Consider the following 17,738-nt stretch of genomic DNA (forward strand, 5'->3'; position numbering starts at 1 on the left):
CCAGAGCAAAGAAGAGAGTCCCTGCTTTCAAGGAATTTGTCACAGAACGGCTATGGAGTTAGACATAAATTATAGAGGCTAGCCTCCACCCACCTCTTTTCTTGCCTTCATATCCTGTGGAAGCTGGAGTTTTCGGAGACCATGGACCACTTGTTAGGATTCCAGTTTCATTTGGCAAGGGGAGTCTTTCGGAAAGATGTGGGGATTACAGTGAGTCTGAAAACTGGGAAGAAGGTAGACAGGTGGTTGAGAGGTGGAGTGAGAGAGGGAACAGCTTGGGGAAAAGCTTGGGTTTCGGGCTGGGTGAGGCAGATGGAGGAATTCCTGATTGATAGAGGACAGAGACTTGTTTGGTGGAATGAATGGAATTGACAGAGCCCAGTAGGTGAAATGGGTAATAGAAGGTGGGCTAGCTCAGAGAGAGCCTGGAATCACAGTCTGGGGTTCAGAGAGCGGAGCATGTGAAGGCATGGTCTAAAATAGCAAGCAAGAGGAAGGTTTCATGCCAGTGTTATGGACGTGATGAGATTTGGGAAATCAGTGGTTTCCGGCTGATATCTTGCTTATTTCATGTCTACCCTCTAGACTTTAAGCTCCTTGTGGGCAAGAAACATGTCTACCAACTCTGTTATGTGTACTCTCCCAAGCATTTAGCACAGTGCTCAGCACATTGTAAGCACCAAATAAATGCTATTGGTTGATTGATTTCAACTGACTCGGGTATACCAGCAGGACCAAGAACATGGCCCCCATCTCAAATGAACCCATGGAGGATGTGATATATTTGGATCTTAATTTGTCCTAGGAACGGTGCCAGGGCTTTAATGAGGAAAACTTTCCCCATTCCCACCTCCTCAGGGGCCAGGTCGTAGTTGTGGGAGAGGGCTGAGGAAAAGGAGAGTGGGAGAGAGAGAAGAGAAAGGATAGATATTTGACAGCCAGAAGAAACTGAGAGGAGCACTAATCGTACTAGAATTTCCAGTCCCACCCATCTTGGGACAACGGGTTCCAGGGCTCTGTTTACTGGTAACGAGCTGAACACTAGCAAGACTCAGAACCAATTAAGACCTGGATGCAACATTTTTTATGGTATTTGTTCAGTGTTTACTATGTGGCAGGCATTGTACTAAGCACTGGGGTGGATACAAAATACTGGGGTCAGACACAGTCCCTGTCCCACTTGGGGCTCGCACTCTTCATCCCCATTTAACAGATGAGGTAACTGAGGCACAGAGAAGGTGAAGTGACTCACCCAAGGTCACACAGCAAGCAATTGGCAGAACTAGAATTAAAAGCTGGGTCTTCTGATTCCCAACCCGTGCTCTTTCCACTAGGTCATGTTGCTTTCTCCTCCTCTAGACTGTAAGCCCTTTATAGGGGGGCATTATGTCTGTTATTGCATTGTACTCTCCTGGGAGTTTAGCACAGTGTTTTGCGCACAGTAAGCACTCAGTACATACGACTGATTGACTGACTCAATGTGAACTTGCCCCAGAATGCAACACCCGTGTTACAGGAGAATCGATCATATTCATTCAATCGTATTTATTGAGCGCTTACTGTGTGCAGAGCACTGTACTAAGCGCTTGGGAAGTACAAGTCGGCAACATGTAGAGACGGTCCCTACCCAACAAAGGGCTCACAGTCTAGAAGGGGGAGGCAGACAACAAAACAAAACATGTGGACAGGTGTCAAGTCGTCAGAACAAATAGAATTACAGCTAAATGCACATCATTAACCAAATAAATAGAACAGTAAATATTTACAAGTAGAATAGAGTAATAAATCTGTACAAACATATATACAGGTGCTGTGGGGAGGGGAAGGAGGTAGGGCGGGGGGATGTGGAGGAGGAAAGGAAAAAGGGGGCTCAGTCTGGGAAGGCCTCTTGGAGGAGGCAAGCTCTCAGTAGGGCTTTGAAGGGAGGAAGAGAGATATGGAGAGACCGTATCTCTCCGACCATGGTGACGGTGACGTATTATCCTCTTCTCGTTTTCTTCAGATAGAAAAGAGGAAGGTCAGTCAGGGATCCAACTCCACGTACTGTATTTTCATGGTCAACAAGCCCTATGCCATCACCTGCTCGGTGGTGGCCTTCTATATTCCCCTCCTCCTGATGGTGCTGGCTTACTACCGGATCTACATAACCGCCAGGGAACACGCCCACCAGATCAGAATCCTCCAGCGGGCAGGGGCCCCCTTGGACAGCAGGCCCCACCACCCCGACCAGCACAGCACCCATCGCATGAAGACCGAGACCAAAGCAGCCAAGACCCTGTGCATCATCATGGGTTGCTTCTGCCTCTGCTGGGCCCCCTTCTTCGTCACCAACATTGTGGACCCGTTCATAAACTACACTGTCCCCGAGCAGCTGTGGACGGCTTTCCTCTGGCTGGGCTACATCAATTCGGGGTTGAACCCCTTCCTGTATGCCTTCCTGAATAAGTCTTTCAGACGTGCCTTCCTCATCATTTTGTGCTGTGGCGATGAGCGATACCGAAGGCCTTCCGTCCTGGGACAGACCGTGCCCTGTTCGACCACCACCATCAATGGATCCACGCACGTGCTCAGGTGAGTGCTTACCACCCCGCTTCGTTCTGAGGCCTCCAGGCGGTCTACGAGATCCCCCGTTCTCCTGCTGCTGAGACGCTTGATTCTAGACAAAAGGGGATGTTTGCGGGAGACTTCGGCATGTCCGAGGAGTGTCCACATTGAACCTCTGTCTTACCTTTGGTTAGGTTACGTCTACTCTCCTAGGATGGCAAGGGGAACGGATATGCTGTCTACCACCCAACTGTGTTTAATGAAGGAAGTCGAATTCAGCCTTTGGCTTTTGACGTGGGAAAGTGGGAAAGAGAGAGAGGCAGTTGGTGGACTCCCCCCCTACCTCTGTATTAGCCAGCCACCCACTAGTCCGCTTTGAATTTTCCCTGAAAAATGCAGGTAGCCTTCAGCAGCTCAGCTTTGGTCAGAAACTTGCTACGTGCTTTCTCTGCTTTCTCAGGAATGGCCTCTGAACTTTAAAGCAGGCCTCTGGGGTCCCTGGGGCTGGGGAAAATAGCTGATTTGCCTTTCTGCTAAGAGCTCTGTAGAGAGGCTGTAGGTCTGGACACGTTGGCCTCCTTGGCTGGTGAAACTCAGATAGCCAAACTCTTTGGCAGGAAGGGAAGAGTGGATGACAGTTGACTTGGGCTCTGGATGTTGGAGAGAGCCAATTGAACAGAAATCGTGAAGGACTGAGGGCATGGTACATATTCATGAGCAACAGTTAACAAACCAACTCCCAGAAATGGCAGGGGCCTTTCAATCTTTGGTCTAGTGCATAGAACATGGGCCTGGGAGTGGGAAGGACCTGGGTTCTAATGCTGGCTCCACCATTTGTCTGCCATATGACCTACGGCAAGTCACTTAACTCCTCAGTAACCTCATCTGTAAAATGGGGATTAAGACTGCAAGCTCCATGTGAGGCAGGGACTGTGTCCAACCTGATTAGCTTGTATCTACCCCAGTGTTTAGAGCAAGGCTCCAGTAAGCACTTAATACTATTATTATTAAAGAATAGAATGCTATTAATATAACACCTTCCTCAGATTCCCTGTATGGTGATTCGAGGTTGTTCTTCATGTCAAATTAAGGTCGTGTCTTCTTCCCTCAAGAAACGGGCCCAAAGCTAGGTCCCTAGGGAGGATCTCTGGATTGACTGAATTGCCTGTTCCTGGTGTTCCCTTTTCAGACCATCACCTATCAATCAACAAATTCTTCCCAGGAACCATACGCAGGCGAGGCCTGGAAATGCATCCAGAGAGGGAAGAAAGGGAGGTGACTGGAAGCTGTTGAAAAAGTCAGGTGGTGATTCACCATCTCTAAGTTCCGGAGGGAGTTACCCATCAGAGCAGCAAATTTCACTGCTCTAGGAACCCCAGAAGTAATGTACACAACCTCCTTCCTGACCAGCTACTAAAAGCTAGTCCCACCCTCTCTGAGGTACGTAGTCTTAGCTCCAACCTCTGCCACCCACTTTCTGGGGTCCACTGCTTTCCTCCCTGCTCCCTGGACTCACCCCTAAGCTCCCCAGCTCCTCTCCCCCGCCTCTATTCTAGATCTCTTCTTTTAACTTGGATTACGCTGCTGGATCCATCAGGAACTTCACTGCCCCAGCTTCCTGCCTTCCAGAGTTGCAAAGCTGAGGGAATCATCACCGGACCAGGGTGGGGGTGGGGGAAGGGGAGAGGGGGCTATGGTGGCTGGGGAGGAGGAATACAGGGAGTATGGGAGAGTAGAGAACCTCAGACCTTCTCCCCCAACTTCCCACTCCTTCTCATCCACTGCTGCCACTTTCTCCCCACTCCATCCCCTGGCATCACACCTGATCCAGGCCCTGAGACCCCCAGATTTTCCCCCCTGGAATATAGAGACCCCCCAGCCCTAGAAGGAACTGGGGTGGTTGTGAGGGTGGAAGTGGCAGAAAGATCCTTGAGGGACCCAGCATCATTTACATATAGAAAAATAAATAAAAGTTAAAAGGAAGAGATATAAAATAGGGGTAGGGATGGGGGGACTGAGAGATATGAGGGGGAGTTTAAGGTGTGGAGAAAAAGATCAGTGAAGCCATGGGGCCAGGGATGGGGGCTGGATTAGGGAAGGGGGGATAGGGGCTACTTCCCCCACGAATTTGCCAAAACAGAGATCGGAGCTGCAGTAACTCGGAGAGGAGGTGACGTGGGACTTCATTCCAGGTTATCATCTTGAGGTTAGCTGACTTGAAGAACTACAGAGGCAAGAAATCTCAGGGTAAATCATGGGTTCTAAGGAGGATATGAAAAAGGGAAAGGAAAGGAAATAGGAGGAGGAAAAGAATGGAAGGTATAGGAAAATTCACTTTGGAGGGAATGAGATGGTGGGTCCCATAGGGAACGGTGAGAGGGGAACACCAGGTTAGCATCAGCCAGAACTTCTGAGCAATGTTCCATTTCCACAGTTCAGTGTGGGTCGCTACCAAGGAGGCTGAGGAAAATTATTCCAGATTCTAAGGCTCTCTTTCCACTTCCTCAATATTCAGGGGTAAGAATTTCCAGAATTCCTGGAAGAGTGTATCTTAGGGATCCAATGGGATCAATACAATTTGGGATTGGGATCCCAGGAGCAGGGGGGAACTATGAGGAAAGAAAGAGGACACATTCAGAGGAGGGAGAGGATATTTTAGGAGCTGAATTTTGTCTCAGGCTTGGAGGGGATAATCCTCGGGTAGGAATTATGAATCCTGTAGGAGTTTCTGGTCAAGGAGTGTGTTTGTTCAAGTATTCATTCATTCAATCATATTTATTGAGCACTTACTGTGTGCAGAGCACTGTACTAAGCGCTTGGAAAGTACAAATCAGGAAAGTGCGGGAGCCTTGCAAGATGAGGGACAAAGGACTATACCAGAGAAACAGTGTAACCCAGTGGAAAGAGCACAGGCTTGGGAGTCAAAGGATCTGGGCTGTCATCCTGGCTCCACCACTTGTCTGCTGGATGACCCTGGGTAAGTCATTTAACTTCTCTGTGCCTCCATTACTCATCTGTAAAGTGGGGATTAAATCCTCCTCCTTCTGATTTAGACTCTGAGCCCTGTGTGTGACTCGGTTGTGGGCAGGGATTGTCTCTCTCTTTATAGCTATATTGTACTTTCCAAGGACTTAATACAGTGCTCTGCATACAGTAAGCGCTCAATAAATATGTTGGAATGAATCGACGACAGGGACTGTGTCCAACCTATCTTGTATTTACCCCAGAGCTTAAAACAGTGCTTGATGCACAGTAAGTGCTGAACAAGTATGTTAAAAAAAAATGATTGTCCATGGGAAGAGGATATGGTGAGAGGCATGACCGGCAGGGTGATCTGGGAGCATGGTGTTGCTCAAAGGTGGAGAATTCTTGGGACATGGGGAGGATGGGGGTAGGGGTTTGTCACAGGGAATCCATGATGCTCCAGGAGATACTCAGCAGAAGAGGAGTGAAGATTTGACTCCCAATATATTAGCACTGTGATTAGGATGGTCATGTGCCCTAGGCTGGTGAATTTTCTAGGAGATTTTAGATAATGAGAAAGAGAGAGAGTGTGTTTGGAAATATGTGTAGGAAAGGAGAAGTATTACAGGTAATGCCTGAGGTAGATTTGCCCCTAGGGTGAGAGAGTTCTGGAAGATGAGAAACCATTCGGCACAGAGGCAGGGTGGGGAGAAGAGACAGAGAGAATGAGAGGGAGACAGAGAGAGAGAGAGAGAAAATGCACAGGAAAGAGAGCAGCTGCTTCATAAGAAGCAGTATGGCCTAGGTGGGAAAGCCCCAGTGGAGAAGACAGAGGAAATGGGTTCCAATCCTGGCTGGCCACTTGCCTGCTGTCTGATACTGGGCAAGTCACTTAACTTTTCCGTGTCTCTTTATCCTCAACTGTAAAATCATCAATCGTATTTATTGAGCACTTACTGTGTGCAGAGCACTGTACTAAGCGCTTGGGAAGTACAAATTGGCAACATATAGAGACAGTCCCTACCCAACAGTGGGCTCACAGTCTAAAAGGGGGAGACAAAACCAAACATACTACAAAATAGAATAGAGTAATAAATATGTACAAACATATATACATATATACAGGTGCTGTGGGGAAGGGAAGGAGGTAAGATGGGGGGATGGAGAGGGGGATGAGGGGGACAGGAAGGAAGGGGCTTAGTCTGGGAAGGCCTCCTGGAGGAGGTGAGCTCTCAGTAGGGCCTTGAAGGGAGGAAGAGAGCTAGCTTGGCGGATGGGCAGAGGGAGGGCATTCCAGGCCCGGGGGAGGACATGGGCTGGGGGTCGATGGCGGGACAGGCGAGAACGAGGTACGGTGAGGAGATTAGCAGCAGAGGAGTGGAGGGTGCGGAATGGGCTGTAGAAGGAGAGAAGGGAGGTGAGGTAGGAGGGGGCGAGGTGATGGACAGCCTTGAAGCCCAGGGTGAGGAGTTTCTGCCTGATGCGCAGATTGATTGGTAGCCACTGCAGATTCAATATCTATTCTCCCTCCTACTTAGACTCTGGACACTGTGTGGGGCAAGAACTGTGTCTGACCTGATTAACCTGTAACTAGCTCAGCACTTAGAACACTACCTGTCATATAGTAAGCACTTAACGAATACCATTTTTAAAAAACAGGACTTAGTTAATGGATGTTGTGGTAATTTCCTGCAGGGGCTTATCCAATTTTCTTCAAGAATTTCACCAAATAACAAGGTCGTTGTTCATAAATCAATCAATGGTATTCATTAATTGCTTACCATGTGCAGGGCACTGTACTAAGCACTTGGGAGAGTACAGCAGAGTGGTTTGACATGTTCTCTGCCTTTGGGGAACCTCCTAAGGTAGGGAATTTGTTTCAGGATTGGGGAAATGTCCTAGACTGTAAGCTCCTTGAGGGCCAGGAGCCTGTGTCCTTACTCTGCTATGGTCCCTCTACACAATTTAAGCAATCAATAAATACCAGTGATTGATTGATTGAAGACCTGGAATTCAGGAGTAGGGAAGATAGCTCACAATGGAGCTATCTATAGGAGAGTAATATCCTGTGTCTAAGGGAGTTGATATTCTGAATAAGGGTGTTCTGACCAGTAAGACTAAGTTTGTCTCTAGGTTGAGAGTGTTCTGGAAGATGTGCAACTAATAAGTCTTCACTACCTGGTTGTTGGCAAGGAAGAGGGAGAGAGAGACGGAGACAGAGTCAGAGACAGAGAGACAGAGAGAATGAAAATATGCACAAGGCCTACTGGAAAAAGCACATGACTGGGAGTAAGAGGACCCGAGTTCTAATTCTGGCTCCTCCACACGTCTGCTGTGTGACGTTGAGCAAGTCACCTAACTTCTCTTTGCCTCAGTTACCTCGTCCATAAAATGGAGATTATGATTGTGAGCCCAACGTGGGACAGACAAGGTAACCAATCTGATTCTCTTTTATTTACTCCAGTGCTTAGTACAACGCCTGGCACATAGTAAATGCTTAACAAATATATATTTTTTTTAAAAAGGAATAGGTGACTATCTGTACATTTGGGTTCCACACTGAAGTGATGTCTTGTAGGTGGAAGGGAGGTCCCACTTCGTGGAGAACAAGAGTTTCCTTAGCATATCATCAGGCATTGTGCTTTCTGGGGAAGAGATCCCGATGACTTTCAAAATTTCCTTTCTCTCTCCCATTCTTTCCTCTTTTTTCTTTCTCCCATTTTGCCCAACTCTCAGACCTGTGCTCCTCCTCCATTTCAACCCCAATATCACCTTGGTGGACCATGTCTCTATATGTTGCTGATTTGTACTTCCCAAGAGCTTACTACAGTGTTCTGCACACAGTAAGTGCTCAATAAATACGATTGAATGAATGAATGACACCTGTTCGTCATGCCTAAAGAGAAAAGCTAGATTGGAGAGGAGAAGGACCCAAGCGCTTAGTACAGTGCTCTGCACACAGTAAGCACTCGATAAGTACCATCGATTGGTTGGTTGGTTGTTTGTGTTGGCTTCACGGGAGGACTTCTCTTTGCTGGAGCCCCGCACACCCACAAAACTTCCCTGGAGATGGAAATTTTATTGCCACCGGGACCTTCGCTGTTTCGGAATCAAAGATTCTTCTAGGAAGGAACAGCAGGACAAGAAATCTTAGGCAATTTCTTGTCCAACGTAACACACAATGAGGACGGTGCACTTCGAACAATGCTCTGGACACGGTCGGCGCTCAATAAATACAATTGAATGAATGAATGACTGGGCTCCCAGAGCTGTGTTCTTGGCCAGCCGAACATCAGCAGCATTGGGATTCTGCAGGCTGCCTGTCAGAAGATCGCCGGAGAAATGTTGCGGCTAGAAAGCCTGGAAAATGAACGCCTAAGCTACCTGCGCGGAAATCTGTCCAGTGTTATTGACATGGGTAGCTTTTCTAACAGAACCCTATCATCCGCTTGCCTTCCCCCATATCCCTCAAGTCTCAGCTGGTGAATATGTTTATCATCAATCATCATCAATCGTATTTATTGAGCGCTTACTATGTGCAGAGCACTGTACTAAGTGCTTGGGAAGTACAAATTGGCAACATATAGAGACAGTCCCTACCCAACAGTGGGCTCACAGTCTAAAAGTTTATCAACAAAGATAACCTACCAGCTGGGCTCTCCCCAGAGGACTGCAGTATCTCAGTCTTGATGCACCGAGAAAGAGGGACATCTTAATAGTCTTGTACTTGTTCTGTCTGCTTGTCCCAACTACCGTCTTTCGTTTAGGGGAGTAAAGCTAGTTTCCAAACAGCCCAGCTGGGACTGGTTTTCAACAGACTGGGATCTGTCGCTCACCCCTTTAGAAAAGTTTGTCTTTTTTTTATAACTTCAGCTAACCTTAGAAGAAACTATTAGCCAGGTGATTTTCAATGATACTTTTATTATTATATAAGTATCATAGAAGTATCATATAAGCTTATAATAATAAAGATATTCATTCATTCATTCAATTCTATTGAGCGCTTACTGTGTGCAGAGCACTGTACTAAGCGCTTGGGAAGTACCAGTTGGCAACATATATAGTCCCTACCCAACAACGGGCTCACAGTCTAGAAGGGGGAGACAGACAACAAAACAAAACGTGCGGACAGGTGTCGAGTCATCAGAATAAATAGAAATAATGCTAGATGCACATCATGAACACAATAGATACTTGTAAATGTGTACAAGTAAAATAAATAGAGCAATAAATCTGTACAAACATATATACAGGTGCTGTGGGGAGGGGAAGGAGGTAGGGCGGGCGGGATGGGGAGGAGGAGAGGAAAAAGGGGGCTCAGTCTGAGAAGGCCTCCTGGAGCAGGTGACCTCTCAGTAGGGTTTTGAAGGGAGGAAGAGAGCTAGCTATAATAATAATAATAATAATGGTATTTGTTAAGTGCTTATTATGTGCCAGGCACTGTACTAAGTGCTGGGGTGGATTTAAGCAGATCGTGTTGGACACAGTCCCTGCCCCACGTGGGGCTCACAGTCTCAATCCCCATTTTACATTCATTCATTCAGTCGTATTTATTGAGCGCTTACTGTGTGCAGAGCACTGTACTAAGCGTTTGGGAAGTACAAGTTGGCAACATATAGAGACGGTCCCTACCCAACAACGGGCTTACAGATGAGGTCACTGAGGCCCAGTGAAGTGACTTGCCCGAGGTCATATAGCCGACAAGTGATCGAGTCAGGATTAGAACCCATGACCTTCTGACTCCCAGCCCTGTGCTCTATTCACTATGCCATGCTGCTTCTCTTCCATTTTTCTCTTCTATTTTTGAAGTTGAAGGAAAGAATATATGGAGAACATTTCCAATTGAATCACATCAACGATTTTTTTATGGTATTTGTTACACACTCATTCGGTGCCAGGCACTGTTCTAAGCACTGCAGAAGATACAAGGTAATCAGGTTGGACACAGACCGTGTCTGACATAGGTTTCACAGTCTTATCCACATTTGACAGATGAGATAACTGAGGCACAGAGAAGTTAAGTGACTTGTCCAAGGTCACACAGCAGACAAGTGGAGGAGCCGGAATTGGAACTCAGGTCCTTGTGACTCCTAGGCCTGCGGTCTATCCACTAGGCCACAATGTTTCTCATCAACCATTTTGTGTGAAAACATAATGTTAGGATGTTAGGAAGATCGGAGGGGATGGTGGCTTTCTTCAGTGAATTAGACAACATTTTAATTCATTATTACTTTATTTTGGACTGATGAATTCATCTGATGGCTACCCTGAAACTTTTCCAAGAAAAATTTAATTTCTAACTTTTTTATTTCACCTCCTGGGGCAAGAACAGCTTTGTAGGTCTATAAGTTTGAAGGGTCCTTTCGCCTCCACTGCTGGGTTCAACATGAAAAGCCAGAGAATAAGTTAAAAACACAAGAATGAGTGAAACCATGTTTAAAGTTCATATTTCATACCCTTGTTGTACGAATCCTAGAATCGTCCGAGTCTACTGTGGTCAGTAGTTCTCATGAAGTCTGAAGAGCCACATGAAATAAATGCCCTGAGACTCTGTGGTTAAGATCACTTTTGATCATACTCTCTCCCCTGTTCAGGTGCAGCTGACTTCTAAAGCGCAATACCTTCCTTTAAAAGTCATGTTTTATTTTTCTGACAATGACAGTGTCAAAATGTTCTGACAGAGCCCTTTGGGGAGTTTTCAAATGCAGGTAAAAAGGAGAAAACAAGACTTCCCGAGTGCTAACAACTCTGTAAGTCAAGAAAGAGATGAGCCGCCTTGGTGTCCCTTAGGAATTCAGAGTTACACTAGCAATGTGGGCAGACTCTTGAGTTAAACTTAGTAGTGATATTAGTGCTAGTGGCAGGTGACAGACAACCCTATAGACTGAAATTATCAGTTAATTCCTCAGCTAGTACCCACAGGTGTTAAGCGCTTCTTGTGTGAAGAGCAATTGGGAAACTCGAAAGGAAGTAGGAGAAAGTCCCTGCTCTTAAGGAACATTCCCAAGCGCTTAGTACAGTGCTCTGCACACAGTAAGCGTTCAATAAATACGATTGAATGAATGAATGAATGAATGAATCTACTGGAAGTATAACACAACAAATAAATTAATGGAGTGAAAAAACACGGGACGGAAACATACACCTGTGCAGAAACATTACCAAGTAATCAGGACAAGGGGGAAGAATCAATCAATCAGTGATATTTATTGAACACTTGTTGTGTGTGCAAGCGCTTAGGAGAATACAATATGACAGAGTTGGTAGCCATGACCCTTACCCAAAGTGAGCTTACAAACTAGAGGGGAAGACAGCGTGGCTCAGTGGAAAGAGCACGGGCTTTGGAGTCAGAGGTCATGGGTTCAAATCCCAGCTCCACCACTTGTCAGCTGTGTGACTTTGGGCAAGTCACTTAACTTCTCTGTGCTTCAGTTCCCTCATCTGTCAAATGGGGATTAAGACTGTGAACCCGCCGTGGGACAACCTGATACCTTGTAACCTCCCCAGCTCTTAGAACAGTGCTTTGCACAGAGTAAGCACTTAATAAATGCTATTTTAAAAAAATATAGATGAATAGAGAGAAGCAGTGTTGCCTAGTGGTTAGAGCACAGGCCTGGAAATCAGAACGACCTGGATCCTAATTCTGGTTCTGTCACTTGCCTTCTATACGACCTTGGATAAGTCATTTAACTTCTCTGTGCTTCAGCTACCTCATCTGTAAAATGGGGATTAAGATTGTGAGCCCCGTGATGGAGTCAGGATTAGAACCCATGACCTTCTGACTCCCAGCCCCGTGCTCTATTCGCTATGCCACGCTGCTTCTCTTCTATTTTTGAAGTTGAAGGAAAGAATATATGGAGAACATTTCCAATTGAATCGCATCATCTTGTATCTACCCCAGTGCTTAGTACAGTGCCCAGTGCATAGTAAGCACTTAACAAATATCACAATTATTATTATGAATATGAGAAAAAGCATCATAGCTGACAGAGTACCCAGATGGCCTGATGTTAGAAGAAGCCACTCTAGAAAGACTCCTAAAAGGTGAGCTGAGTCGTGAAGGAGAAAGTGGATATGTTACCTGGAGAGATAGGAGGTGGTGTTTGTGGTTGGCGGGGTAGGAGTGACTTGAAAATAGGCAGGAAACAGCTGAAACCAGGAAAGAGGGCATTTAAGTAGGTAGATTGATGTGAGGAAGAGGGATGAAGGAAAATAGGCGGGGGGGGGGGGGGGGGAAGGTGATGCCAATGGGATGAAGCCATTGAATGAAATTAAAATGCTTGGTTATCAGCCAGACAGGAGCTGTCTGTGAATCCTGAGACATTCCAATCAGATAAACTTAAGATTCACGTGAATAATACGCTGGCGATGGCCAGCGGCAGGAGTTTGCTCCAGGAGACTTGACCTAGTGTGACACAGATCTGAGCTGGAGCTGGAAGTGTGAGCACAAAGGGTATTATCCAAACGATATTTTGGAAAATTTGTCAAGCAGCATTGGGGTAGATACAAGGTAATCAGTTTGTCCCACATGGGGCTCACAGTCTTCATCCCCATTTTACAGATGAGGTAACTGAGGCCCAGAGAAGTGAAGTGACTGGCCCAAAGTCACACAACTGATAAGTGATGGAGCCCGGATTAGAACCCATAATGATGGCATTTATTAAGTGCTTACTATGTGCAGAGCACTGTTCTAAGCACTGGGGAGGTTACAAGGCAATCAGTTGTCCCCCAGGGAGCTCACAGTCTTAATCCCTATTTTACAGATGAGGTAACTGAGGCACAGAGAAGTTAAGTGATTTGCCCAAAGTCACACAGCTGACAATTGGCAGAGCCGGGATTTGAACCCTTGACCTCTGACTCCCAAGCCCAGGCTCTTTCCACTAAGCCAAGCTGCTTCTCACTAATGTGGGGTTAGTCAAGAATGTAACCTCTGTGTGGCAGGAGAAATGAAAGTATCTGGAGCTAAGACTGGAGAAAGAAGTAGGGATTGGTCAACAGTGTTAACAACCCTGGGGTTAGCATAAAAATAGTACATTGAACAAAACCTAGAATGGAGAACAAGACATCTGGCCCATCCTTCTGCCTCCACGCAGGTGAACTCTTGTCTATTCAGGACAGAGGGTTGTCTATTATTTTTTTAAGGATCCTGGAAGTGGAGATTCCCCTCTCTCCCTTGAAAGCCCATTTATCAATCAATGGTATTTATTGAGCAACTACTACATGCTAAGCCCTGTACTAAGTACAAACGGGATTATAAGAAACGTAGAAGACATTCCAGAGATTTACCTCCTGGAAATCCTACAGTTTTCTTAGCTCCAACCAAATCTCTCCTCATTTCCATGACATTTTGAACAGCATCCTCATAAAACTATTTTCCTGAAGGCAGTTATTAAACCATGCCCTCACCTTTTCTTCTCCAGACTAAGCAGCATCCATCCCTTTAACCTTTCTTTAAAGAATGACTGTTCCATTCTTTTAATCATTTTTGTTACTCTGGACTGTCTCCGGTTTCTCTACAGTTGTTTAAAAGTGTGGTGATCAAAACTGGAAGCGATTATCAAAATGGGGTCTGAGTGGGGCCAAAGGTTTTGAGCAAGTCCAGTGGAGGCTATTTAGCAAGAGCAATGTCATTGGCCAAATTGCACAGAGTGAAAAAAGACTAAATGCCTATTCCAGCCTTTAATTCCTAGATTTGCGTATTATTTATAGAAGCAGAGAAGAAGATATCAGGGGAAGATAGAAAACTTGACTCAGGAACAGTATACTCTTGGAAAAAATCTGTCCTCTAAAATTGAGTCCACACATCTGCATATTTACACATGCCTATTTGTGCTGATGAGCTGTTTCCCATCTAATCACCCCATCTGGGGAAGTGAAGGTCTTTAGCTTGGACTGTGCACTAGATTTACTCTAAACAAATCTTGCCAAAGCACCTCGTCTTGTTCCTCTGTAGGCCAGTACAGCTAATCTATAGAAATTAGATTGCAAACATCAGAAAGAAGAGTTGCATGCCATTTGTATTCCCCCAAGGATGGACCCTTTCTCCACAGCCAAAAATCAACGTCAGACTGGCCCTACCTACAATCACTGTCTTCTTCCAGACCTCCCACCCCCACAGCATGTTAAGGCCTCTGCTGATCCCAATCTTCCTTTGCCTTCTCAGTCATTCCTGGAACATTGTTAAATACAGGTTGGAGAATGGCATGAATCAGACTGAGTCACAGTGGCCAGCTGCAGGTCAGTGTGGGAGTTGATGGACGACAGGCGCTCTCTCCCCAACTGAAGATTAGTTTGGCAGGTTAGAGTGAGTAGGGTTTGGACAGATACTAATCAATCAGTGGTATTTGTTGAGTGCTTATTGTGTGGAGAGCACAGTGCTAAAAGCTTGGGAGAGAGAACTAGAAGACACATTCCCTGACCGTAACAAGCTTACAGACTAGAGAGGGAAACAGGTGACTCCAAAGTTTCTTCAAGCATGCAATATATGTGGAGGATTTTGGAGTTAGCACTGTTCTGGGAAGCCGGTCGTTTGAGTAATGGGCATTGTTAACTGGCTCTAGGCTGAGTTAAGGTTTAGTGGGAAGAGCATGGGAGTCAGAGGACATGGGTTCTAATGCTGGCCCTGCCTTTTGACAGCTGGGTGAACTTGGGCAAGTTACTTCACTTTTCTGTACCTCAGTTACCTCGTCTGTAAAATGGAGATTAAGGCTGTGAGCCCCATGTGAGACAGGGTCTGTGTCCAACCTGACTAGCTTGTATCTACCCCAGCGCTTAAAACGGAGCTTGACACATAGTAAGCACTTAACAAATACCACTATAATTATTATTATTACTGGGAGAGCTGGAGCTGTCTTCCAGATGGCCTGTTCCAGGTGATGGGCGGGAGAGTGTTATCAATCGGTCATATTAATTGAGGAGTTTCTGTGTGCAGAGCACTCTACTAAGTGCTTAAGGCAGTACACTGTGACAGAATTGGGAGATATGTTTCTTGCCCAAAAGAAGCTTATAGTCTAGGGCGGGAGACAGACTGAATATAAGTAAAGGATACAAGGGTGGGGTTAATAAAGAGCATAAATCCAAGTGCAAGGCCATCACAGCCTAGATTTGATAGCCTGGAGACTTTGCTTCAGAATTTCTCCACTCCTGGGTCTGTAAACTCTAAATCTTTTACCCAGAGTTGATTTTTTGTAACTTTGTTTTTCAGTTTTGATCTTCAAGGCACTTAGTTGAATGCTTCTACTCCTGGGAGCTTTGTATTTTGATGGTGAGTGCTGCTTTTTCAAAAAACAAAGTTCTGTAGGCTGTTCGAAGGTAGATACTTAAATTGTAAGATCCCTGCAGAGAAGCAGCGTGGCTCAGTGGAAAGAGCCCGGGCTTTGGAGTCAGAGGTCATGGGTTCAAATCCCGGCTCCTCCAATTGTCAGCTATGTGACTTTGGGCAAGTCACTTCACTTCTCTGTGCCTCAGTTCCTTCATCTGTAAAATAGGGATGAAGACTGTGAGCCCTACGTGGGGCAACCTGATTACCTCATATCCTTCCGAGTGCTTAGAACAGTGCTTTGCACATAATAAACATTTAACAAATGCCATTATTATTATTATTATCATTCTTTCTTTGGAAATTCCTAAGTGCTGAGTACAGGCCATTGTACTACATGGGCGTTCAGTAGATACTGTTACGGCAATGTTTCCAGCTGTTTGGCCACTCAAGCATGTTTCAGTCCCCACTGTGGAGCAACTCTAGACTTGGGTCAAGTTAAGTGGTCATCGCTGGGAATTCATTCATCCATTCAATCGTATTTACTGAGTGCTTACTGTGTGTACAGCACTGTACTAAGCAATTGGGAGAGTGCAACAATACACATTTCCTGCCCATAATGAACTTATAGCCTAGAGGGGGAGACAGATATTAATATAAATAAATTACAAATATGTACATAAGTGCTGTGGGGCTGGGAGGGGGGATGAATGAAGGGAGCAAGTCAGGACGATGCAGAAGGGAGTGGGAGAAGAGGAAAGGAGGGCTTAGTCAGGGAAGGCCTCTTGGAGGAGATATGCCTTCATTTAGGCTTTGAAAACAGGGACACTAATTGTCAGATATGAGGAGGGAGGGTTTTGCAGGCCAGGGGCATGTCATGGGCAAGCAATCAGCGGCAGAGTAGATGAGTTGGAGGTAAAATGGATGAGATTGAGATAAGATGAGATTGAGTGGATTCAGGAGGTAAATTGAAAGAATTTTTACAGGTAGCAGCAGCTCAGAATATGGTAGAAGAGGTGAAGGGGGAGAAACATCCTATGAAATATAGGACTTCAGAGAAATCTTCTTGGGGATGGGTAATGAAGCAGGCCCTAGAATTCTGTTTCCATTAGCCAGCTCCACAGTGAGGGTAAGTAAGTTTTCTAGAGCTGAGGTGGTATTTCTGTGGTAACCATTGAAGTTCTGTAATTATTGAAAAAGCAACCCAACTCTTTATATTGGCAGCTCTTGACCCAATTCCCCTCCTTCCACCCCAGCTCTCCTACCCAAAGTAGCAAGAGATGGCTGGAACATTTTATTTTATTAGGAAACTGAGGGAGGGGAAGGGGAGTAGGATCATTGGCAGGGAACTTCAGTCCAAGGGGATGTAATGCAGATTGGGGTTACACATATAGGGAAATAGGTAGGTACTACCAAGTTGGTAGGCATAGGTGCACGATGGGTTCATTGTCCTGAACTTGGGGCATTAAAGTCATTACCCAAGATGCATAAGAGCATTGTCTTGTTAAAGGGTTCAGGTGAGAAGCAGTCTGGCCTAGTGGATAGAGCACAGGCTTGGGTGTCACGAGCCGGTTGTTGGGTAGGGACTGTATATGTCGCCAACTTGTACTTCCCATGCACTTAGTACAGTGCTCTGCACACAGTAAGTGCTCAACAAATACGACAATGAACAAATGAATGACCTGCGTCTTGATCCCAACTCTGCCACTTGTCGCCGGTATGATCTGGGGCAAGTCACTTCACTGTGCCTCAGTTACCTCATCTGTAAAATGGGGACTAAGACTGCGCACCCCATTTGGGACATGGAACGTATCCAACTTGATTACTTGGTATATGCCTCAGAGCTTAGAACGGTGCTCGGCCCATAGTAAGCACTTAAATACTATAAAAAGAAGCTATGATGGAGGTGTCATTCTCTACCCAACTTGTTTCTATCTTTAGGTTTCCCATTCCCTCAAATGACCCTAAAGGT

At 45.8% G+C, this 17,738-nt stretch overlaps 1 protein-coding gene across 2 annotated transcripts in view; it reads left to right on the plus strand.

Moving 5' to 3' along the window:
- Window positions 1-17,738, plus strand: part of HTR4 (5-hydroxytryptamine receptor 4) — a 384,896-nt gene that overhangs the window by 247,641 nt on the left and 119,517 nt on the right. For both annotated transcript variants that reach the window (XM_038772232.1, XM_038772233.1), the window contains exon 6: window positions 2,003-2,571. In XM_038772232.1, the coding sequence (XP_038628160.1) occupies window positions 2,003-2,571 (569 nt within the window). The remainder of the gene's footprint in view (window positions 1-2,002; window positions 2,572-17,738) is intronic.

Source organism: Tachyglossus aculeatus, chromosome X1 (genome assembly GCF_015852505.1).
Source record: "Tachyglossus aculeatus isolate mTacAcu1 chromosome X1, mTacAcu1.pri, whole genome shotgun sequence".
Taxonomy (NCBI): Eukaryota; Metazoa; Chordata; class Mammalia; order Monotremata; family Tachyglossidae; genus Tachyglossus; species Tachyglossus aculeatus.